Source organism: Centruroides vittatus, unplaced genomic scaffold (assembly GCF_030686945.1).
Source record: "Centruroides vittatus isolate TY-2023 unplaced genomic scaffold, ASM3068694v2 scaffold_1519, whole genome shotgun sequence".
NCBI lineage: Eukaryota > Metazoa > Arthropoda > Arachnida > Scorpiones > Buthidae > Centruroides > Centruroides vittatus.
The window spans coordinates 776,424-802,335 of NW_027122682.1; the positions used below are offsets into that span (position 1 = coordinate 776,424).

The window sequence follows — 25,912 nt, forward strand, 5'->3', positions numbered from 1 at the left end:
AAGTCTGATTATCTGCATTGATTTGTTCTACAGGTGATTCAGATAATTGAATTAGAATATAAAGAATGAAATTACAGGGTAACAGTACAGTATTGGTATACATACTGTATTTATTTATTCATCAATGTGCAAGCAGCATCCTATTGATCATTTGGATCTGTCATAGCAAATATGCATCACTGATTATGCAGTTGCATGACTAAAAATTGCAGTGGAATGTCAGGTCTGGATAATTTGACATTTGGTTAACTGGCATTCGAATATTCAGTTTTACTGTATGACATTCATGTTCAGTTTAAAGTAAGTATATCCACCAAATTAAAAAAAAAGATATAAGTATTAATATAATATAAAATTAAGTGGTTATGTAAAAGTCTAGTAAGATAAGGAAAGACTTCTTAATACAAAAATATTATCCTTACCAGATTATTATAACATTCAATATAAAATATAATCTATACTATATAGCAGGGGTGGCCAACAAGTCAATTGCGATCGACCGGTCGATCGCCAAGCCAATTTTGGTCGATCGCTAGTGATGTCTTGACTTAATGTATTATATTTGTAACCGAACGCAACTGTATGCATGCAGTTATGACTCGACTCATAAGCAGTGAGTGTACTTCGTACTGAAACAGTGTATAAACATAGTATGTATTTCACACTTCCCCTCCCCACTTAGACTATGCCTATGACAACAAGTCAATCGCGACACATTTTTACGATAAAAAGTAGATCTTATGTGCACAAAAGTTGGCCACCCCTGCTATATAGTTATTACAAAAAAATTATGTATGTCATATTTTGCCTTAAAAAAACAAAAGAAATTTTCATCAATAAAAAAAAGGTTATTTAATATTTTATTATTATGGTATATCATCAAACTTGTAGAATTATTAAATTTAAAATGACTGTTTTGTTAATTTGCTAAAACAGATTAATTTATACACAATTTCTCTAATAATATGAATTACAATCAACTATAATGCATATATCATCATCTTTAACTTAAATCAGAAAAACTAATTATTCTTAATGGAATTTTATTTTTGAATAGAATTATTTATTAATTTATTTTCAAATTATTTTATAAGAGAAAAAAGTTGTGCATGCTATTTCACATTTACAACTTTAGATGCTCATTTTTTCTTGGTGTAATTTTATGATAAAAATCATTTACAGCAATTTTCTTACCAGAAAATATAACATTAATCTGATGATTATTTTTTACCTGAATGATTTCAACTAAAAATTAATGGCAATCTTTCCTGCATGTTGCATAAAGCAAATTAAATAACCACAATTTTAAATAATCACAATACTGTATAATACTGTAATTACATTGTAGTTACTTAATAATTTCAGGAACATTTATCTGGATTTTTTTTGGTTTGATGACTAAGATAGTTTCATATTCATTCTTAAAATGTGACTATGCTATTATTCAAGCATGTAGAAAACTTGCAGTAAAATTAGTTTTTTAATTAGTATTTGTCTAAATATTACTCACTTCAAATTAAAAAAATATCAAATTTTATAATAATAAAGTAAAATATGTTTTAGTAAATATATATATAATGTATATATGTAAGGAGTCAAATACAACCTGTTCTATTTTCGTTTGGGAATCATTTTTAGTTTGACATTCTATTTATTTTGAGGCATTTTATTTCATTAAGGATAGATTACCACACCTCATCTGGACAAAATTCAAAATTAATTCAGCTTACTACAATGACTGCTGGCAGCAACTTACGATGTCATCAACCCAGAAACGACATTTCAGGGGGGGACTTCCACAGGAAGTTAAAAGATGATCTCTCACCCCAAATTGTCACTGGTAACGCAATAAAAAATTATAAAACTACTTGTAAGGGAGATGACAAGACCAATTACTAGAATGAATGAAATGTTAACGAGTATGTAGAGTTGAGTGGGCGTATGCTTGTAATGTCAACCCCAACCACACTATGAGGTGGTGATGAATTGAAGAATTAAATGTGGTGGTGCTAAGGATTGAGTGAAATTGACAAAAGTCTTTCATTTTCAGTGACAGTGTTTTTGGTGATGGTTAGACAAATTAGTAAGATTCATTGTGCTTTTTCAATATTTATATTTTTTTTTCCTACCTTGCTTGTTAGTTTTTGTGGAGATAAAATTAAGCTACAACTATCTTAGAATACTATCTTAGAACTAAGTCTTCAATTGTCAGGAAAGTTTTGTATATATTTGTTTTATCTTTACTTGCAAGTCCTTCTCTAATATTATTTCTTGATTGTACATATTCAGGCATTTACTAATAAATAGATATTTTTACATTACATATAGTAATTATTTCTGTTTCGACATTAATAACAATTTTCATTTATTTTATTGCCAGTGCAGAGTCCAGGCCTGGTACTTTCAAACCCTTCATTTATGTAATGCACTGTTAGAATATTATCTGAACTTTGATTTGATAGATAAGACATTGCATATATATACTGTATACATAGTTCATTATGTTATTTATTTCACTTTAAAAAACATTGATAAACTGCAATAAATTTTTAAGTGTTCCCTTTTTCTTAGTTAATTATAATAACCCCTGCAAATATAAAGCATCTGTGTTTTGCAAATTTGTCACAAAAACAAAAAATACTTTGAAAAATGTTTGAATTAAAATATAAACACATGTTTTTATACAAAAAAAAAAAACATCACCACATTTCTAGTTTCTCTCTTTCTTTTATTAATATATCATATATGATATCACGCCCTTATCTACCTGACATTGTTATAAAGAAACAGCATCAACATCTTTCAAAAACTGTTTTAGTTGTCTTTGTAAAAGTATTCATTTTGATCATGGAAAATTAACAAATTTGGTCATTTCAGTAAGAAGAAAATTAAAGACAGTGTTGCAGTATCATACAATGATATAATAATGGTATTGTGCTTTATTTTCTTAAACCTGCTAACAAGACCATTTCATTCACCTATCATGGCTGGAGCACACACTATCTGTTGTGATGAAAAGCGTATTTTCAGTTTTAAGTTTAAATTAAATTTTGCTTTTGAAGATTGTATTTGATAATTACAACATCAACCAAATTTCAAGTTCTTTTCTACAAACACTTTTCTTAAACACACAACATATTTATACATATAAAGAATTAAGATTTATTTCAAGGCAGCATATTACTATAAATGCAACATAAGTACAAGATACTGAGGCTTTTTAATAATTGGACTAACCTCCAGCACCATAAATTGTTTCTTGCCAAATGGATTCAGGTTGATATTTTATGACCTTAAAATTTAAACTTAGGTATAGGCAAGTTTCAGCTTACATGCCCAGTCAGTAAACATGCACAAGCATTTTAAACCAAACAAAGTACTTTTGTCAGATTGATAGAATCATGACAAGCTCAAAAATCGAACACAAACCTAAAGTTTCCTGTAAAGTTGAGGAAAGATCAGACATTCATTCCAACTGCTGAAGTAAAGTAAATGTGCAGGAGAGACAGCATGTCACATACATAGGGTTTGAATGGCATGAGATTTAATTAAAATCAAGAAAGTAATGGCAATGCTGAACACCCTGGATAATGAACACATTAAAAACAGAAATGATGGACAAGAATACAATAAATAGTCAACAAACCTTATTACAAAGAAGTTCTGATTTAATTGAGACAGCTAGTAATAAAAAAAAAAGACATATTTATAAACAAATGGGAGAATTCTCCATGCTAATACATGAGCAAATAATACACTATCTGTTAAATAGTTTTTAGCTAAAAATGCATTATAATGCTTGATCATCCAATCCTACTTGCCCATAAATGAAAAGCCTACTAAAAAACCAAAACTTGAATTAGTATCTTAGGTAAAAAGACAATAGTGACTACTAAAGGTGATAACAAGAACAGCAGCTGCAAAAGGAAAGTGCATTGAAAGGAAGAAAGTTACAATGCAATATTTTCAAAATAAGTATTGTAATTGTATTAGTCCCATTATTTAATAGCCACACATTTTATGTTTAATGAATTATAATAAATTTAAATATTTACCTGATGTATCCTAGTATAGAGAAACTGCTCCAAGTGAATTGATTATAAAGCAGTAACGGCCTAAAAACAATAAAAGTTGAAAAAATAATCTGTAGGTAAATGTATTATAAATAAATCAGAATAAATTTTATAGATATATTCAAAAAGTTATAATTCAGAATTTGACAATGTTTTAACCAATAGTTATGCACATTACGTGACCTACATGGTGTTAACCCAGCATTTCCATCAAACCAGATTGTTACCAGAGTTTGAGTGTGTACAAGATATAAAGGAGAATCAATCAATAATGTACTGTACAGTATAATAAATTTTTCCAAGGAAGGTTTATTACCAGGAACAAATGTAAAGCAGATGGCAGCATGGAGCAACTATTAGCTATTTTTTTCACATATGAACCATTCCTGTTGATACGCATACCTAGCAATTTGTACATGCACTGTGCCAAACACATGTGAATGTGTGTTATTGTGGAGCACTTGTTCTCATACACTTCTTTCATCTCTGTACAAATTAGAAGTGAGTGTTTTGCCTTTAACCCACAAAAAATGAAAACAGCTTGTTGCTCAAGCAGTATGGATGATGCCATCACACCCACCATCTGTTACCTTATGCAGACCTACCTTTCCATAGAGGGAGATTTGAAGCACTTCCAATCCAATTTTATTTCTGCCACCAATGATACCAACATATTAATGAAATAAAGTATTGTGCATTACTTGTTGATTCTCCATTGATTCTGCATCGATGATTATTCATATTATATATACACACACACAAAATTTTGTAGGATTGTTGCAGTTTACACTTTTAAAAAAAAAAAGATTTGTAAAACAAGTTTTAACTATTTTCTTTTTCTGTATATGAAATAATGAAACAATAAACTTTATAAAATGAATATGGAATATTGGAGCTAACTATAACAACTTTACACTTTTTATTAGATTGTTCCTTACAAAATTAAATAAGTTTTCAATAATTCATTTTGTTATTTCTTTAAATTTAGTAACAATTAGTTTTAAGTTTAATAGTTTGGACAATTAAGGCAGTATTTTTTTTTAATCTGACAACTTATTATCTAAATAATCTGGAAACCTTAACTACTGAATAAGCTTTATGTTACATTTAACCTACTTACAGTATGACTGTTGCTACTCTGTTATACAGTAATTATAATTATTACATTTCATAATTATTTATGAGTGAATTAGGAAGGGCCAACTAGATGTCAAACATACATAGATGGTTAACAATAAAACAAAAGCTTGAAATTCTCAATGAGAAGTTTTGCAAAGATTATACAAAAATAGCATGTGGAAAGGAAAGGATAAATCATTGATGAGAACTATTAAAAACAGAATAAAAATTAAAGAACAAAATAGCAACTGCTGCTTCATAAATGACACTGACTTTTAAACAAATATTCTTTAGCTAAGGGACTACAAGCAGTTTTCAAATGTTATGGATTAAAGACTAAACAAAAAAAAATTCCAATAGGTTAAATAGCCATTCTAACAAAGCACTCAACCTCTGAAAACTGGTAAAAAGAAACAAATGATGATACTAATAAAGCTTTCTTTGCAAGACATGGATTGTTTTATAACTTTAAAAAAAAATGAAATAAAACTTTATAATGTTTGAACTTTATAATGTGTTAAAAGTACTGTACATGTACAGTACCTATAACAGTGCTGGTGCAAGATTTCCCATCAACTTAAAAGAAATTGTCGTAAAAGATGGCTAAAAGCGAGCCAATATTCCAAGTAAATAAACTAGACTTATTTTCAAAAGGAAATATCTTCAAGAGCTTTTTTTAGTGGCAAATGAGAAGTTGCAGCCAGGATATAAAAAAAACTGGTTACCACTTATTTTGCAGAAATGCATCTAATGATTGTAAAGTAGAATTAGACTAATTATTGGCTGAGCTAGTATCTACTTTACGAATTAGACTAATGATTGTAAATTAAAAACTAATCATTTCCCAAGACGATCTTAAAAAGATATGCAGAAGACACTCCTCCTGTTATGTGGTGTCCAAACAAAGAAGAACGGATAATGCAATACTGAAGATTTTTTACTGAAGATTACAGTATTGCAACAGTCCAATCTCCAGTATTGCATATACAGTTTTTTGCACTATCCATCATTGCACTGTTATTGCAGTTAATAAATAGACAAGAAGTCATTGTTACATTTAAGGCCTTCTTGAAGAAGACTTTTTCTCAAGTTATGACAGGAGAGGATGAGTAAATGTAATGAATTTTGGAAAGTTAATATCATCATACAACTGGTAAATTTGACATAATTACTTTCTTACAATACTTTCCTATGTAACCAGAAAAGGAAAAATATGGAAGTTTATTACATATTAACAAAAACTAAAGATGGGAAAAGGCAACTACCAAATTAAATATGAGAAAAGGAAATTCAAACTAGAAAATAATTCAGAAATATCACACAAATAACAGTTTCACTTTCCAACACAATTTTTACTTTTTAAATTTTTTAGTCAAATTCTAAATTTAAAAATTTGTAAATATATTTAGAACATTATAATGTTCCAAGAATAGAACAAAAAAACTGTTAATGTATACATAGGTCTGAAGCTGAGCTGAAAAGCATTTCAGAAACATTTGTCCAAATATTAAATACTTATGCTGGAAAGTGAAAAGGTTGGTGTTTTATATTTTTATCAGGTTAGAACTTTCCATTTTTTTTTTCAAAAAACTATTGAATGAGTTAATATAGCCCAAACATGTACATCTACATGTAGATCATTCTACTTACACTAGTAAGTAGAATAATCTATTTTACTCAGTATACTAGTGATCACTTTGAATATTTGAAATCAAAATTTATATTTTAAAAGTACACAGCTATTTATTACTTTTCTTCATATTTTTTACTTATACTTCTCTGAAAACTGCACTTATAAACCACAGTACAACCAAACCTTGACACAAACCATTAATATGCAGCGTTTTTTATTAACTTTTCAAACGTTTTCGGCCATTTGAATGAAAGTCATTCAAATGGTGGAGGTTTGGTTGTTATTTAAGTGCAGTTAGAGAAGAGTGTAAACCACAGTACTACTACTCAGACCTTTAATATGCAGTACAATTTTAAAATCAAATTGTTCCAGCAAATATTCCAGCTTTCGTTGTTCTTTTTAAATTGAAATTGGTTTCTTTCTGTCCTAAAGGTAGTCATTTAAAATGACAAACATTTGTGAATTAAAATTTTGCTGCATGTTAAAGGTCTGAGTAGTAGTACTGTGATTTTTTTAACATATTTTCCAATGTTTGTTGTAACTCTTTTATATAGATGTTGTCTAAGTATAAAAACTGTGATAATTACATTTTCTCAGTTGTGATACTATGTAAATTTATAATCTGACTTTCATTTATTGGTAATTATATCATATATATATACATACACACATACATGCAACAATTACTTCTATATCAGATAAATGTTAATATAACTTTCCACAAAAGCATTATAAAATCACTGTTTTATGGAAAATGTAAATCAACTATGAATGAATGAATGAATGAAGTCATGGTGATAGTTTTTAATTCAAAACACATCAAACTATCAGACTTATCAATTATTAAAATAGAGCTAATCCATTTAGAAATTTATAAATGGATGTATTTTTCTAATTGTAAATAGTTTCTTACATAATTTAGAAACATACTATCTATCTATAATTATTTTAAAAAAATAAACATAGTGAGAGAAACCTACATAATGAATTCAACTTTGTGTAACAAAATTCTCCTATAGGAAAACAGTATACAATCATCTTTTCATATAACTGTATATAGATTCAGCAAAGTTTAAATTTCACACAATAAATTAAAAAGCCTAGATATATTTATAATACTGAAAAAGAAATTGTTAAAGAAATTTGTTCAAAGTGCTAACCTTGAAAAACAGTACAAAACAATTTAAAAGCAAGACCATCTTATTAATGGCTAATTTTTTTTCATTCACTTTGTGATTTTTACATTTCATTTAATAACAAGATAATTACTTTATTTTCAGTGTATATTCATTTTATATTTTAAAATATGGTAAGTATCACAAAAAATTTTGGTAAAATAGAAATTTGCAATTTTTGACATTATTAGAAGCTAGCATTTTTCAACAATGGATTAACATTTATTCAACAAACATTTATAATAAATTATAGTTTTAGTCCTGTTTTCAATAAAAAATAATTATATGTAAGTAAATCTCACTCAAAGTAAGATTCAATAAAAGTAGTATTTTTCAATTATCTTTAGTTTACTGCTGTATCAGTTAAAAAATAGGCCAAGGATTTTTTCCTTTTCATAGCTGTTTACTAAATGTTTAAAAGAACAATCTTTGTACAGATGATTGTTTTTTACTTTGAGTCATTATAAATATTAATTACATAAGTATCTATTAATCATTTTTTATTAATGATTAATTGTAAATTATTGAAGTTATTTCCATAACAAAACTATTAAAAGAATAATAATAAACCATAATAAATTAAATGAAAAATGTAAGCAAAATAAATAAAAAGAAAGCACAGTGATTGGACTTGAAAGTATGATCTATCAAATAACCCATTACCATTTGTCTCAAAGAATGTAATTACAAAAATAGAATCATTTTTAAACCTAAGCATCTATTGAAAAAGATTCTCTTTACATCTTAGAAATAAATCAATAAACAACATATCCATTATGCAGAAAAATCTCATTACACAGGTCTTTCCTAAGATAAAGTATACAATACAATCATCTAGAATGATTTTGAAAAATGTTAATTAGTGTCCTTTACTGTTAATGTAATTTTAATCTAAGATTTAAAAACTTTAACCAAAATTAAATACAAGTTGACAAAATAACAAAATTGATTATATTTGACACATCCAAATTTAGTTGGGCACGCTAATATAACAAACACCGAGTCATCACTGAACAATGACCATTTATCTACTTATTAGTTCTTAAGTCTTCCTTTTGTCTCAGTACATCAGCTACATGGCAAGATATCAGAAGCATTCAGAAGGTATAACCAAGTTATTTGTAATGTGGCTTATAGAGCTAGTGGAATTGAGTTGAACACCACCTGTACGTAGACAAAACAAACTACTTTGGGAAAACGTGTGCATCTTTGGGTTGGATATGTACTGAAACGCAGTGCTTGTTTTCTTCCTGTGATAATAAACCACAGCTTTTGCCACACAAAACTTCAAAAAAATAACTGTTGTGTGGTCGGTTGTAGTGTAACCTATATTACTGCGCCGCCAGGTAAAGTTAATCAGTAATGTGTGATAGTATTTTTTAAAACATTGATATTAATATCGATAATACAACATACGTACATGTAGAATCAATACATTAAGTCAAAATGATCTACAGTCACTTCTCAAGTTACAACCACCTTGACTTACGACCATTCACACTTACGACAAAAAAAATTTCATAATAAATTTTTAAAATGTATCAACTTTTTATAGTTTTCGTCAAATATATATCATATACAGTACATATATATCTTGCAATTGATTGCATCATCTTTAGTTTTGTTCTGCAGTTAGTTACCCTTTGGGTGTGCTTGTGTAAGATGGCTAACTGTTTTGTTGTTAAGTACAGTCACTTCTTGACTTGCGACCATTTTGACTTACGTCCAAAGTTGCGGAACCAAACCCCATCGTAAGTTGAGAAGTGATTGTATTGACTAATGCAGGCATTACTTTGACTGTAAACTGCTGAATGTATGCATTTATTATATATTATTTTTAAATATATAAATAATATATAAATTTATAATTTATCAAATTTCTATTTATTAAAATGTATATAGTGTTACATGTAACATACAAAATTCATACAGGATAAATTCACGTATTGTAAGAATGTTATTATTCCTCCACAACAATCAAATGAACAAAATGTTGAAACAAAAGCAATGAACATGAAGTACTAAACTTTAAAATTATCACATTGAAAAATCACTGGTAAGATCAATCGTTGTCATCATCAGAATCTTCCTCACTAGAATGTTACACTTGGAAACCAATGATAAAATTGATTTCCAAGTGTAACATTTTATCATTGTTGCTTTAAGTAACTCCTTTGCTGATAACAGTGCTTCACAAGAATTGGTAAGAACTTGATTTTGTAGTTTAGTTTTTATTAAATTGCGAAAAAATATGTTCAACTGCCGCACTTGAATGAGGAAGCAATAAAAACACCTATTTACTGTTAAAGTAAAAGTAAAAAATATAGAATAAAAATGAATGGTTTGAAAGATACTAAATTGAAAGGATTTCATGAATGGTACTAGGAAAATGGTGTTGAGTATCTTGATACCGAAACAAGTAAAAAAGTACTAGATTAGTACAAAAGTACTAGGTGGAACAACACTGGTGTCGCCTTTGTAGCCCCAATTCCGTTACTCAGCATCACCACTAGAGGCTCCTCAATCTAGTTTTGCCATTCCTTTCACTAGCTCTATAATACAGGCATGGAGGTAATTGTGCATCCAGGTGCCTAATATGCCTTTCTATAGCAACACACAAATGCTCTATGGATGGATTCAAAATTTGTTGTTGTCTGGTTGTTCCAGGAAACCTCATTTACTTTATTTTTTTCTAACTTTTTCATAATTTGTGTATATTTATCCTGTTAAATGGTAATAAGTACCATTACCATTACATAAGTAATAAGTTACTAAAAAGTAAGAATATTAATAATAAAACCAAAAGTTCATTTGAGACATCAAACTCTCACATGGATGTTGGTGGTAGGATCCTTTCCATTATGAAGTAAGTACATTGAAAGTAGGAATGGACCCTACCAGATTACCTGGCATATACAGCGTTACTATCAGGGACACCAGGGGCCCTATTCTGGTCATCGTCCCTCATCTAGTCTCTCACAAGCCGGTCACTGATTGGCTTATCATTTGTTTACGTCTCTATAGAGACGCGATGATCTCTTAACACTATTCTGAACAACTTTTTCTCTCGTTTATCAGAGACGAGCAGATAGTTATTTTGATCAGTCTATTGTCTTTCGCCTCGATTTCGTTATATCTAATATGGACAACTCGATGATACTTGTGCTGTACAATCATATTAGAGAACGTTTTCTATCTCGGGGAAAAATATTTCGAGAGAGAAAACACTTCTGATTTTTTTCCAGTACCTACACTGATTTCATTTTTTTTTTAATTATCCTACATCAATTACTGAACTATCGAATATGATGTTAATCTTACTTAGATAGTTAAGGAGAAATCAGATGGTAATATTTCAAAAAATATCTAAGTACGCACGCTTTTTTAACTTCACAAATAAAAATTTTAATAACCTAAGAGACAAATTGACATTACAATCTGTAAAAACGTTATATAACAAAAAAAAAAAAAAAACATAACTTTGTCGAAATTATGTGCTTTATTTGAACACACGCTTTCCTTGCCATGTGATCTATGATTACATACTCTGCATTTTCAAAAATTTTACAATTTCATTGGTTAAAATTTTATACCGTGTTGTGCGCATAGATAACCCAAACATGTATAATCAACCAAATAGAATTGTGACATCAACAACAAAGACGAGATCGTTACGAACGACCAGGATCGCCACTATATATGAGAGACTAATTTCGTCTCTTGCTTTGACATCATTCGTCAGTGAAAGAAGAGAGATATAAGTGACCAGAATACGGTCCCTGATGAGATAGGAACCTTCTATACATCGGGTCCGCTAAATGTTCTATGAGAACCAGAATGGAAGAACGTATCACGAATGTGCAACATGCTAAAACGTCCATAGCCCTCTCTACCTATATAGTGGATCCAGAAATTGTGGCAGACTTCATATGGGTCAAACACTGCACATCCCACATGTAGCACCTCAGATGATTGCAGGCCATAGACATCTTTAAAGTTAACTTTGCATTATCTTGTATAAATTTTAAGAAGGAAAGGATGATGTTGATGGCCTGGCAAGCTCTACTTGGTATGACATTTTCTTACAATGCTGTTTAGGGTATTTAGAAACAAATTAACTTTCACATAACATAAAAATCACAACAGATCACATAAGTGCAGTGGAACTTGATGAAACAAGCTCAGATCTTGAAATAAGACCAGTCAAACATTCTCAAACAACTATAATAAGTGACGACGAGGACTGAATTTGGGAGCATAACATTATGTTTCTTTTTGATTTTGACTTGAAATCATAATCTTTTTAGTTTTTATATGATGTTGAATTTTATTTAAGCTTTTTATGTACATAAGTTTAAAAAATGATGAAAATGTTACACCATAAAAAGCAGTTTCTCTCTTTTTAGAACTGAAGCCCAGTTTTTGTATTAAGTTGGTGTCTCCTATAACGTGATTTCCCACAGCACTGTATTTTCAAGAAACGTATCTACCACGATGTAGGAGGCCTACCTATAGTTTAGTATGGTAACAAAGCCATTAAAAAAATAATCAGTTATGCTTTCTTAAAGTTGCAAAAAACAAACTAGTAGAAAATCAGTAGCAATGTTTGCAATTATTTCACTCAATTACCCTATGTTCTCTTAATGGCAGTAGTTTAGTTAATAAAAGAAAAATGAGGACCTGTTGCCAACAAGAACAGGAAATTATAAATAATCTAGTTAAAGATCTTTGCTTTGAAAAATATTACCCCTTATTGTTAAGTGTTTTTATTCCATGAAATACATCTTCAGTTTGAAAAGCTCTAAAATTATAAATTTAATTTAATTTTAAAGTTTCATTAAGTATGATAAAAGCAGATTAGACTTCCTGCATGTGTATCTCTTAGCACACTGTTGACTGTACATGAATATTCTAGTCATTAAATGAAAATATCTACAAGCTGAATATGCTCATTGTCAAATGGACCACCTACATTTCATTTAAAGTCCACCTTAATAGCTACCAAAAATTTACTGGTATATCCATGGAGTATCCTAGTTATAAGTGAAAAATATGAAATTAAAATTGTTATGAGTTTTGCTAAATATATATGCTTGTTATAACAGAGTTCACTATACATTATTCTTAGCTGTAACTATTTTAATTAGATATGATAAAGTTGCCAGTATGACATCAGCCCAAATTTCAGATATTTGGATTTATTTATTTTAATTGCATGTATTTTTATATTTAATACCATTATAATACCAGTTATTAAATACAGATAGCATGGTAATTACATTACAAAAATGTGCCATGTTATGTGAATCCGTGCTATACGAAACAAGACTAAAACAAAACTTTTGAAACCTAACCTCGTGTTAATGAAAAAGAATAGTATACTTTTTCATTACTAACCCTTAAGACCTGGGAGGCTGCCATCATAGATTTTGTTACAATTTTGAGGATGTGTAGTATTTACTTTTACAGTGGGTGATCAGTTAACAAACATAATCCATTCCAAGACAGTGTTTGTTACCAGATTATTGATTTACCATAATTTTTATGGAAATTTGATTAATTCATTCTGGAGACCCAAAAAATAAAAATTTATATACAGTACTTTCTTACTATGTTTATTTATATGTAATAATAAAAATACATATATACACAGTCTTGCATTTTTATCAGTCATTTTTTTTTCTGTTTGTGGGGTATTAAAGAATCTGTCCAATGTCGACTGCTTTTCTCTCTTCGAGATTTTTCGGAAGTAATTAATAGCATTGTCGTCGTAGAGATCTCTAAGCCTATTAGCCTCAACATGGTTTGAATGCCATTCTAAAACCACTGTTCTGATATTCTCCCATTTCAAAAGATCTTTAATAGCAGATGGCACTGGTCCTCTTTCGTAGTCTTTTTTTTTTCCAGAAGAGAAAACATCTTGCTGTGTTTCTTCTGTCATCAGATCAGTTTCCATTATGAGCTCTTAAATGTTCTTTGTTTCTCAGATGTGATTTTCATTACTCCTTTACCTGCTTGAGTCTTCTTGATTATATCTTTCTTAGCTAAGATTGTGCCTAGTGTAGACCTGTTTAAGCCAAACTGCCTAGCAACACCAGACATCTGCCGACTCTCTACCTTGGCTATTAAATGCTCGCCTTTCGAAAATAAAAACAGACACAAAACGAGTGCCCGCCCAACAGTCTCATAAAAACTATAAAAAATTCTTTGTCAGAAAGGTAAATGAAAGGCTGGAATTACAAGGGAAGAGTTTCAAAGTTTGAAGGAAAAGCCTACTATCAGACTGGTATCATGTCGATGTCTCCTAAGCTCCGAAAGTTTTCAAATTGTCATCTGAAGACAAGGGAAGACACTTTGTATTCACTATTTTAGGTCGCTTCTTCTTGTTTGTTCTTGAGGTGCTCGTTGTCTGAACATAAAAATTTTTTGTGAAAGTGTTCATTGTCAGATTTGTTCACAGTTCAAACTGTTTATTAACCAATCACCCACTGTACTTAAACTCTATCAAAGACACAGGACTAAAATATTTTTGGTCCTGTGTCATGTAAAAAGAAAGTTTTATTGCACACTGGATTAGTACAGTAGAGTGTCGAAAATCGGAATCAATTGGGGACTGGGGTTGTTCCGATTAGTCATTTGTTCCGATTACCCATTATGTACGAAAAAATACATTACCTGTCCGATGTTCAAATTTTTCTCCGTTGCGTGTCGCTTCGCGTTGAATTTTCATCGATTTTAAGCCTAACGAAAATTTTTATAATAATAATCGAGGCTATCGTATCGTTAAAAATTATTTCTGCATTTTGTACAAACAAAATAAATATATTGAAGAATATAAAAACATGAAAATTATACTTTAGAAGTAAATGTAGTATCAAAAACGTTCGATTCAGCACGACACAGTCCGACTGAAAATCGTGCCGATTACCGGCGATTCCAATTACCAGTGTTCCGTTTAACGACTCTCTACTGTAATGCTCTTCATGCAACAACTTAACTAATCATGCCATGCCATTAACACACAAATGGCACTTCTGTGTAGATATTTATAGTTTTAAAAAAAACTTTGTGATTTTCTCAAGAATGCCTGAATAGTGGGTCCTGTGGCTTTGGTAAAGTTTAAGTACAAGTAAATACTACACATCCACAAAGTTTTGCTGAAATCAGTGATGACAACCTCCCAGGTTCCCCCTTGTAAGAGAAACATGTTTATTAAAACAATCAACAATTTATTTCCAATTGATAATTAACTGACTGTCATGATTAAAAGTACTGTATTATACATTAATATTAATTTTAGTTAAACGAGGGTGTTTTATTCTTACAAACTGTTGTCATCATCCAAGTTTTTTTGTTGATCTTGATCAGAAATATTAGCATCATCGTCATTTTTTTATCATCATAAAAATATTTTTATGGATGACAAAATAAAAATATGTTGTTAGTCAAAAATTTTTTATAGTGGGTTGTGTTTGTTCAGTCAAATAATAAGTGATTTTTCCCCAGAATTTGTGTTTGAATACCAAATTGTTCCAGTTGGGAACAATTCAAGTATTGAGATACCACTGAATTTCAATCATCATTTTTGTGAATGATTACTTATACACAGCTAAAAAAGTTTAACAACACTTACCTAAAAATGTTTAAATAAACTACTAAATACAGTCAAACCTCTGTTTACAAACTTAATTTGTTCCTAAAAGTTGTTCATAAACCATTTGTTCTCAAACCAAAACAAATTTTACCATAAACAATATAAAATGGATTAAATCTGTTTCCAACTCCCAAAACAAAGCCTTCTTTTTAGTGGTATTTCAAGCATAAAAATGTCTACACATGCAATATAGAATTATATTATATTAGCTATATCTACATCTATTGTGTGTATATATATAAAACAAAATGTTTTATCACCATCAACAAAAACCAAAATGGACACTAACACGTAACAAAGGAATGCTAAAAAATAGAAAAATAGGAAACTCAATTCTGCCTGGATGAAATATCACCAAATCAATGAAGACTGACCACAAGTACTTTATCCACACTTTCAGAAATATTGTGTTTCAGTTGATTTGATTTCAATTTTAATTTTATTTTTAATTTTAGTTTCAGTTTTGGTGTAAAGACCAGAGTTTTAATTATTATTTTAGTATTTTTAAATTTATTTATTATTTTTTGTTTTAATTAACTTGCTATCTAGTATTAATAAATATTAATATTATAATACATATACAGTATATTATATTGTATTGTACAAAAATTTATATATATATATTTATTATATATACCGCATTTACTCACATATAGGATGAGGTGTGACTTTAAAGATAAAAATAAAGAAAATTAGATTTATTAAAAGAATTATAATTTTATTTCATTTAATTGCAAGTAAAATATCAAACATAAATGCACACATTGTCCCACAGAAATTACTGGCATTTAACGTTAAGGAAAAACCTTGTAAAATCAACAACATAATTTGTTCATGTAAAGCTGGACAATTGGGAACCTATTTTGCCAATTCTTAATAGTTGAATCCACTCTCTGTCAATTGCACTTATGAGTTTCTCCAAATTCTGATTTCCAAATAATCATCTGTTTTCACATGGGAATGGATTAAAACTTATATTGTACTCCCGTGTGATTTTGGAATTTCAATCTGAAATTCAATTCAAAAGCTTTGCTTTTCCTATTGCTGTTCATCTTTACTCTTGACAATATACAAGAATGATTCAAATGACACAGATAAAATACTTCTGTTTTTAAACACCAGAGGGTGAGCATCCGGTAAAAAATGTGAATACATGGTTCACAAAAATTATTTGAAAAAACACAAAGAATCGTTTGCTCACACATATAGGACAACCTAGGAATTTGAAGCTGAGATAAATGAATAAAAACCTCATCTTATATGTGAGTAAATATGGTATATTATATTAATAAATTTTTGTTATTTAATTTAAGTATGTTTAAACATGAATACTTTGATGCCATTTATATTACAAGAATGTCAATCAACATAGTTTTTATTAATTAATTTGATTTAAATTCAATTGCAGCATGTACCAAAAAATGGAAATAGTACTTTTCTCACATGTGCATTGAAATCTAACTTAAATTGTATCATACATCAACAATTTGTGTTGTAATGTCTAATGATGCAAGGCGATCTTGGCACCACTAATGTCTGAAGCAGTAATCTGTCATTGATTGGTCAGGCTATTGACTTTAACACAGGAAGTATAGGGAGTTGACCATCTGTGGAAGGCTCTTCATCTGTGAGCAGCTTGTTCATTAATCGGAGCAAATAAGGCATTCAAAAGTTTGTTTGTAAACAGAGGTGTTCATAACCCAAGGTTTGACTATACAAAGATTAATCTACAAAAACAAACATATTGACAGTTTTAAAGGCTAAAGTCTGAAAACAATGACAATGATACCTAGTTGATAAAAAAGCTAGGACAAGGAAGAAAAAACTGCACTATCAATTTCATTAAAATAAACCTGACAAAAGACACAGAACAAATTGAAAATATTCTAAAATCCACGGGCAAATTTGAGACGACACTCGTGCATATTCTAATAAAAAGATATCAAATAACAGAGATAGCACTTAAAATTGAAATTTTGCATGGAGGATTTCTCAAAATCATGTTAGAGCAAAACAGCATCTTATGGGGATTTCCCCAATTTTTGAACTGTGTTAGAAAAAAATCATGTTGTAGAAATGCCATGTTGTATGAGGGATATGTATAAACATAATATTTTTCAAATTTTAAATTTTAAATCCATTCTATGTAATCAAGTTCTGTTGTTTTTCTGAACATTCTGGAGAATCTTGAACTTAAAAGTATTTGTTTTATTAAATATTTTATTTTGAATTTCATGTACTATAGTGATGTAAAACTAATTTATGGCATATCCCAAACAAGTTTGGTCATCAATATACTTATTTATAATTTCATACATTACATCAATAAAACTATTTTAAAGCATCTTTAGTTTTAAAACATGTTATTTTACTTAGTTTTCTTTATTTAAATACTCAGTGCTAAGGATAAACTGGCAATCAAAACTGGCCTGGGAAATTACTAGAAAGCAGCCCACAAACAAATTTTTTTCAAAAATGATCAGCCCCAAATTTTTTTATTGTATTTTTCTTCCTAATTCAACCTTTTAAAAAAATGCATTTAAACTCGGTTTTCATGTTTTTATAACAGTTTTTATTTAATTTCATAAAAATGTTAAGTTTGACGACATTTGCTAGTTCCCAAATCATTTATGTCCTGATTTAGTGTTACAGAGATTCTGGTCAATCATGCATTTATTCTCCTTGTTTGTTTGTTGTAGATTGTCCAATAGTGCTGATGCATACAAGCTTTGTCAAAAAATGTTGGCAATCTATCAGGATGAAGTAAGTGCCTAGAGCAGAGTTATAATCATATGGTACTTCGTCATTTTGTAAAATTTTAAAAATAGTCAGATTGCATTGGTATACCAATGCAAGATTGTTGGAGATGGCAGCTTCCTTATGCATGGAAGGTGCCATCTCCTTAATGCCAGGAAATAATTTAGGACAACCCTTTTTTTAGTTCTCTGGTATAAAGTTAGCTTTTGTGGTTTGAAAAATTGCAATTAATCATTTTATCAATTGAAGTAGATACTGATGTTATGCTCCAATCTTTAAGATGGTACGTCAATTCTGCTATTGTATCATCAAATTCAATTATTATGTTTCACTTTTTGAATTGTATGTCTTGGATTCTTTTAATTGAATTTTTTATAACTGAAGATCAGTCAAACTGATCAAAAATGTTTTAATTTTAATAAATACATTGCTGAAATTACAAAGATTGATTTTTTTAAATTTATATCAGTGCACACACCACTAAAAAAATACTTGTTTAGTTATAAATCCCATATTTTGTTATAAATTAAAAAATTATCAACAAACATAGGAACATGTTTTTTTATGCATTATAATTCTGTGGACTGACATTTTCTGATCTTTTTAAAAATTGCATAGACTAATAATAAAAACCATAAAGATTAAATTTTTTTTGTATTTAATTTGTACATAAGGATTTGTTGGTACAAATTTGATTGTAGATAATTTGAATTCAATATAAACAAATGCAAAAATCAATTTTTTAGCCCTTTTTTTTATAACTGCACCATTTGAAAAATCTATACTCTATTATGATTTGGTAATAGTTTATTTTCATTCTATTGATTGTTTTCTAACATCTGACAAGGATTTATGACGATGTGTGCAGCAGAATTTTAATGTTTGTTTATATACCATCCCAGAAAATATGAAAAATTAGCACTCCATACAAAATGCATTAAACCATAATAATTGTGCTGTTTCTGCTTATTTGTATTTATATTTTAAAATATCTAAATATTAAATTATTTAATAAAGATAATAACAACTGCAATAAAAAAGTGGTTAGAAAACTATTTGTTGCAAAACAATTTGATAAAAATTGAAAAACTTAAAATATTTTAAGTCTTAACAACAAATGGAGTTAAGTGTTATATTACCTAACCAAGCTCTAAAACATGAAAACATGTTTAAAACCATGATAAACAAAAGAACACATGTTGGTAATCCTTGGGCTGTTCAAGGTCAAGTGTGTGTGTGTGTTTTTGGACCAGTATAATAAAAGAACATGTCAATAGACAACACTGATAATACTTTCTTGAGCTATATAAACTCCAAATATTTGTGATATTTAACAGAATATTTGAATTTACCAGGTAGATAAATAGCCTGAATTAACCAATTTGTGCTAATAGACAAAATAACATTAACCAAAGAAAAGTCAGTCAGTTGCTTGTGGAGGTTGGCCAGGGGATAAAAATTTGTGACAACAACAGAAATGTGAAATTGAATGACTCAAGTGTACTGTACTGTACATTGATTTGAGCTGAAGTTATAAAAATTGCTAATATTAGCATAAATTGAATAGCAGAAATAAAAATATTAAAAATATATAACTGAAACTATGCACCAAAATTTATTAAAAGTAAATCTAAGTTAAGAGAATCTTTTAAATAAGACAGAAAAATTGTATATGTAAATAAACAAAGTAAACTGGATGAATAAACATAGTAATAAAAACCTTTGCAATCCAGTAGCATTTATTCAGAGAAATTATTATAACCATCTTAAACCAAAATACACAAACCTTAACTGGCCTTTCGGATAGGTGAGAATTTCTCAAGAAATGTTTTTGATCTACTTTGAAAATAATCCTTGGGTTGTGTTTTGAAACTAGAATCTTTCTGGCTTTATTGTTCTCGAGCAGAATGTGTAGAAGATTCATAGATGATAAGCTCAAATTTAAAAGCTTCCAATAGGGTGTATCCACACATGGTTTCAGTACTGTGAATTATAGTGATGGGTCAAATATAGACCTGTCATGTGTTGGGAGTTTTGTTTTTCATCTTTTAAGTTGATGCATAGCCCCTGCAGATCCACTTTAAAGATTTCCAGGACTATCAAGACTGTTGTTCAGTATGGAGTGTTTTTCTTATAATAGTTGTTTGTTGAGTTTGGGTTTAACATTATTAGCGAGGTTGGGGCCGAAGTTGTAAACGCGAAAACGTGTACGTCGGACATTCGGCACTGCTTTCCTGTAAGCCTAGAAGTTTGACAATGGTGTTTAGAAAGTCAGTGGAATCATGCTCGACATTCCAAATGCCATTGTCAAACTTCTAGGCTTACAGGAAAGCGGCACTGAACGTCCGACGTGCACGTTTTCGTGTTTAAAACCTCGCTATTGTCATCATATGTACATATGCCAGTAACAATGATGTTAACCCTTTCCCGGCCAGGGTACCGATCTATCGTTACCCTAGTTGTTAAGCAAAACGGCCAGGGTAACGATTCATCGTTACCCTATTTACAATCGATTTTTATAAAATTTATCGACAGCAGATGTCAGCACTTGACGGCATCGTCTTGTTTATCGTCTGTTTCACATAGTTTTGTGTAGGTGGTGTTTTGTTGACCTACATAACCTTTGTTTAGAATTTTTAAAATTTCACTTTTGCTTTTTCGCTCAACGAGTTGTGTTGTGTGTGTTGCAGGTAAGTTTCCTATTGTTTCTTTGTTCATTTTATTCAATCTTTTGTTTATTTTTCTATCTAGTTTTCTATATAAAATAAACTAATTTATTTTTTAAGATATATACAGTATATCTTTTATAATTTTTAGTATAAATTTTGATCTTATATCGAATTAAATTTCCGATTAGTTATTTCTAATTGTTTTATCTCATGTTTTTCGATTCATCTATCGTAATTTTATTTATTATCGTTTTAGTTTTATATTGTAACATATCGTTACATATAGTTTTATTTTTTTAATTAGATTTATCGATTTTCTTCAACGTGATTTTATAATGGCATCAACATCGAAGATACAAAAGTTAGATGACTCTGACCTGTTAGATTATATAGAAAATATCTCTGATATGATATCTGAGTCTGACTCTGACCCTGATGTCAGTATGTACGAAGGGTCTGATAATGACTCTGATGATGATGATTTGACCTCTCCAAGCTGCTCTAATCAAATTACGCAATCAACAACTGATGACGATGATGAGGACTATCAGGAGGTTCTATCTCCAGAGCAAACTTCTTCACTTCCTTTCTCTTTTCTAGAGCTAGCTGGCCCTAAGCACATGCCATTGCCAGATTCACCACCGATTGCGTATTTCGATCTTTTTTTCACAATGACTTTGCTCAACCTAATCGTAACGGAATCAAATCGTTACGCGCAACAAGTCATAAATGGCATGGGGAATAATGTACCGCCCGCCCTAAAGAACTGGTCCAGAATTTCGGTTGTAGAAATAAAGGGGTTTATAGCTTGTATATTAAATATGGGATTAATAAAAAAGCCTACCATAGAATCTTACTGGTCCACTTCTTCCTCCCAAGCCACTCCATGGTTTGGGAAAATGTTTTCAAGAACCCGCTTTTATCACTTGTTGCGGTTTTTCCATCTCGTCGATAACTCCAAGTTATCCGGCCGAGGGGAACAAGGATATGATCCTTGTGCAAAATTTCAACCTCTGGTCGATCACGCCAACAGAGTGTTCCGACATCACTACACGCCACACCAGCAAATTTGTGTGGATGAAAGCCTAGTTGGTACTAAAAATAGAACTTCTCTCATGCAGTACCTTCCAAAAAAACATCATCATCAGTGGGGCATAAAATTTTGGATGCTGTGTGACTCAGTCTCTCAGTACTGCTTGAGTTTTTTCACTTATAGAGGGGCCAGGACTCAGCAGGAAAAGGACAACAATTCTAAATTTGGTCTAGGGTACAGCGTCGTAAAAAAGCTGCTTGAGACGGGGTTGTACCTCAATAAAGGCTATCATCTTTTTGTAGACAATTTCTTTATGTCGGTTCCTCTCGTTCGATATTTATATTCACTGGGTACCTACATAACTGGCACTGTTCGTAGAAACAGAAAATATTTACCTGCCCCACTGAAATCAAAGTTTTCTGTCGGCCAAACATCGTATTATAGATCTGGCCCATTGTTAGCCTGTGGCTCTCGAGAAAAATCATCACAAAAAAATCCAGTCTTGCTACTATCCAGCCATGCGAGGGCGTGTGATGAAGAAATTGTTAGGCGTGGAGTGGCTAAGTCAAAGCCACAAATAATATTAGAATATAATAAATTTATGGGTGGGGTCGATACATCGGACATGATGTTATATGCGTACTTGGATGAGAGAAAGACTGTGAAGTACTGGAAAAAAGTTGGGTTCAATATCATAGGCAGGATGGTATTGAACTCATATATATTATACAAAGCAAATTTTGGAGGCCCAGGTAAAGTAAAATCTAGGTACGCCTACAACATATCTATAATAGAGAGCTTGGAGGAGGAATGGACAACAACTAAACAGTCTCTTGAAGATCCCCAAGGACCAAGGGGACTAAGGAAGCTACCAGAAAAAAAGGAGTCAAGGTGTTGTGTGTGCACAAGCAACGGACTGAAAAAAAGATCAAGAACTATCTGCACTCGTTGTCTAAAGGGGTTACATCCTGAATGTTACCCAAATCATCATTGCTGATAGGATAAGTATGTGATGTAATTCTGATCAAGCATTTTACATTATATTTATATGCAGTATCATCTTGCAACAAATGCAATAAAAAATACTCTTTTACAGATTTCGTCCCTGCAACATCGTAGATTCATTTTTTTCTACTTTTTTATTTTTTATTTTTTTTTATTTTTGCAATTACTAGTAAGGTATGTGATCGAGTTTTACATTATACTTATATGCAGTATCATCTTGCAACAAATGCAATAAAAAAATACTTATTTACAGATTTGGTCCTTGCAACATCGTAGATTCATTTTTTTCTACTTTTTTATTTTTTATTTTTTTTTATTTTTGCAATTACTAGTAAGGTATGTGATCGAGTTTTACATTATACTTATATGCAGTATCATCTTGCAACAAATGCAATAAAAAAATACTTATTTACAGATTTGGTCCTTGCAACATCGTAGATTCATTTTTTTCTACTTTTTTATTTTTTATTTTTTTTTATTTTTGCAATTACTAGTAAGGTATGTGATCGAGTTTTACATTATACTTATATGCAGTATCATCTTGCAACAAATGCAATAAAAAAATACTTATTTACAGATTTGGTCCTTGCAACATCGTAGATTCATTTTTTTCTACTTTTTTATTTTTTATTTTTTTTTATTTTTGCAATTACTAGTAAGGTATGTGATCGAGTTTTACATTATACTTATATGCAGTATCATCTTGCAACAAATGCAATAAAAAAATACTTATTTACAGATTTGGTCCTTGCAACATCGTAGATTCATTTTTTTCTACTTTTTTATTTTTTATTTTTTTTTATTTTTGCAATTACTAGTAAGGTATGTGATCGAGTTTTACATTATACTTATATGCAGTATCATCTTGCAACAAATGCAATAAAAAATACTCTTTTACAGATTTGGTCCTGCCAAGGTCACAGATGCATTTTTTACCTGCTTTTTTCCTAATTTTTTTATGTTTTGATGTAAAAATCAACGTATATTATATGAATGTTTTATAATAATTGTATATTTATCAGAAATATTTTTATTCTTTCTAAATTTCATGATAATAAAGTATACTAGTTTATATCGAAAAATTTGCTTGAAATAAAAACGTTTAATGTGTGATAATTTAAAAACAAAAAAACATACACACATAAAAGTTATACAGAATTGTACAAAACAATATTTTACATCGATCTGGCTCAGTGCCAATAAAAATGAAGTAACTGGAGAATGTTAATTTTAACAAAAAGTAACGAATTTTCAAGTTTAAACGTCATTTATGATATATAATTATTTTTTTTCTCATAAATTTCTTTAATAAAATTTATCGAAAAATGTAATATCTAAAACTAACTATATTGATGAATATATGTGATTTTTTTCATATGAATAGAATAAGAATTTAATTTTTTGTGAATTTTTAAAATAATATTGCCTGATTCACTTGTTTTGGCCTTGGCCGTTTTACAAAGTAAGGGGGCGTGGCACCCGGCAGGGTAAGGGTTAAACCCAAACTACAACAAGCAACTATTACAGGTATACCTCACCTTACATCAGTAATTTGTTCCAGGAGAGGCAACTTAAGTCAAATTTACTTGTCACTAGCTAAGCCAAATAACCATTCCCAGTTCTGTATTTTATTTATAAATGTATTTTTAATAATATATGGTTAATAATCTATTTTAAGCTTACAAACAAATAAATTTTAGTTTTTAATACTGTATAGGAAAAAAGTAATCTAAATTTACGAATACATGTACGTGCCTAATTGTAAATGTATGTGTTTACAATTTGGCAATGTTTACAGTACATTGTGGACTCGTTATTTGTGAATGTGATTTGCTATAAGACATTATAAAATAAAATGATTTTGTAAGGTTAAATAACAAATAGTTATTAAAATTTTGTGATAGTAGAAAATAAACTAATTTGTTAAATTTACTAATAAAGACCACTAAATAAGATGACAACTCAGTCACAGATGTTTTCATATTTTGTTCTCAAAAATTTATGATGTGCAGTATTAACATTTACTGTAAATGTACATATTTTAATATGATTTTTTATACCTTTATTCTTATTTATTGTACAGTAACATGATTTTATGTGCTTCTGACACTTTTCTAATGATATTACAACTTCAATATTTGTGGCAGACAAATGTAAAGTCAAATAAAATGACTTAAACTTGATTTTTATTTTTCCATATATATTTTTTGACGAACAATATATAATCGAGAATGACATAACCTGAGGTATACCTGTATAAGGAAAACATCCTACAATGTGCAATTCAGAGCATTGAAAGCACTGGAAATTTTTAAAGTAGACCTGCAGGGGCTATGCACCAATAAAGACGAAAACAAATCTCCCATACATGGTAGGCCTTATTGACCCATCATTATAATTGACAGCACTGAAACTGAAACCATTTGTGAACACATCCCCATCAGGTGCTTTTGAACTTTAAATTTGAACTTATCTATGAATCTTCTACACATTCTGTTCAAGAATGATATAGCCAGAAAGATTCTATTTCCAAAACATTTAACTTGAAGGAGGTCTTAGAAGTAGACCAAAAATATTTATTAAGGAATTCTTACCTAACTGCAAGGCCAGTTTAAGGTTTGTGTGCGTATTTTACATTTTCGCCTTGTTATTAGAAGATTGAATTAAATTGACCATCTCAACTGTCAGCTAGAAGGCACGGCACTTTATGAGTCTGCCTACTGCTCCGGGAAACCCAGGAACAAATCTAAACAGGAAAAAAAATCACCAGAAAAATTTTCAGGAGTGGTCTGTC

General features: G+C 29.9%; 2 protein-coding genes across 2 annotated transcripts in view; one reads left to right on the plus strand and one right to left on the minus strand.

Moving 5' to 3' along the window:
• Nucleotides 1-25,912, minus strand: part of LOC136987368 (protein PRRC2C-like) — a 131,379-nt gene that overhangs the window by 93,005 nt on the left and 12,462 nt on the right. Inside the window, 1 exon segment of the mRNA XM_067285100.1 lies at nucleotides 4,056-4,115. The gene's annotated coding sequence lies outside the window, so the exon portion shown is untranslated.
• Nucleotides 21,416-23,110, plus strand: LOC136987386 (piggyBac transposable element-derived protein 4-like). The gene has a single exon (XM_067285125.1). The coding sequence runs from the start codon at nucleotides 21,416-21,418 to the stop codon at nucleotides 23,108-23,110; it is 1,695 nt and encodes a 564-aa protein (XP_067141226.1).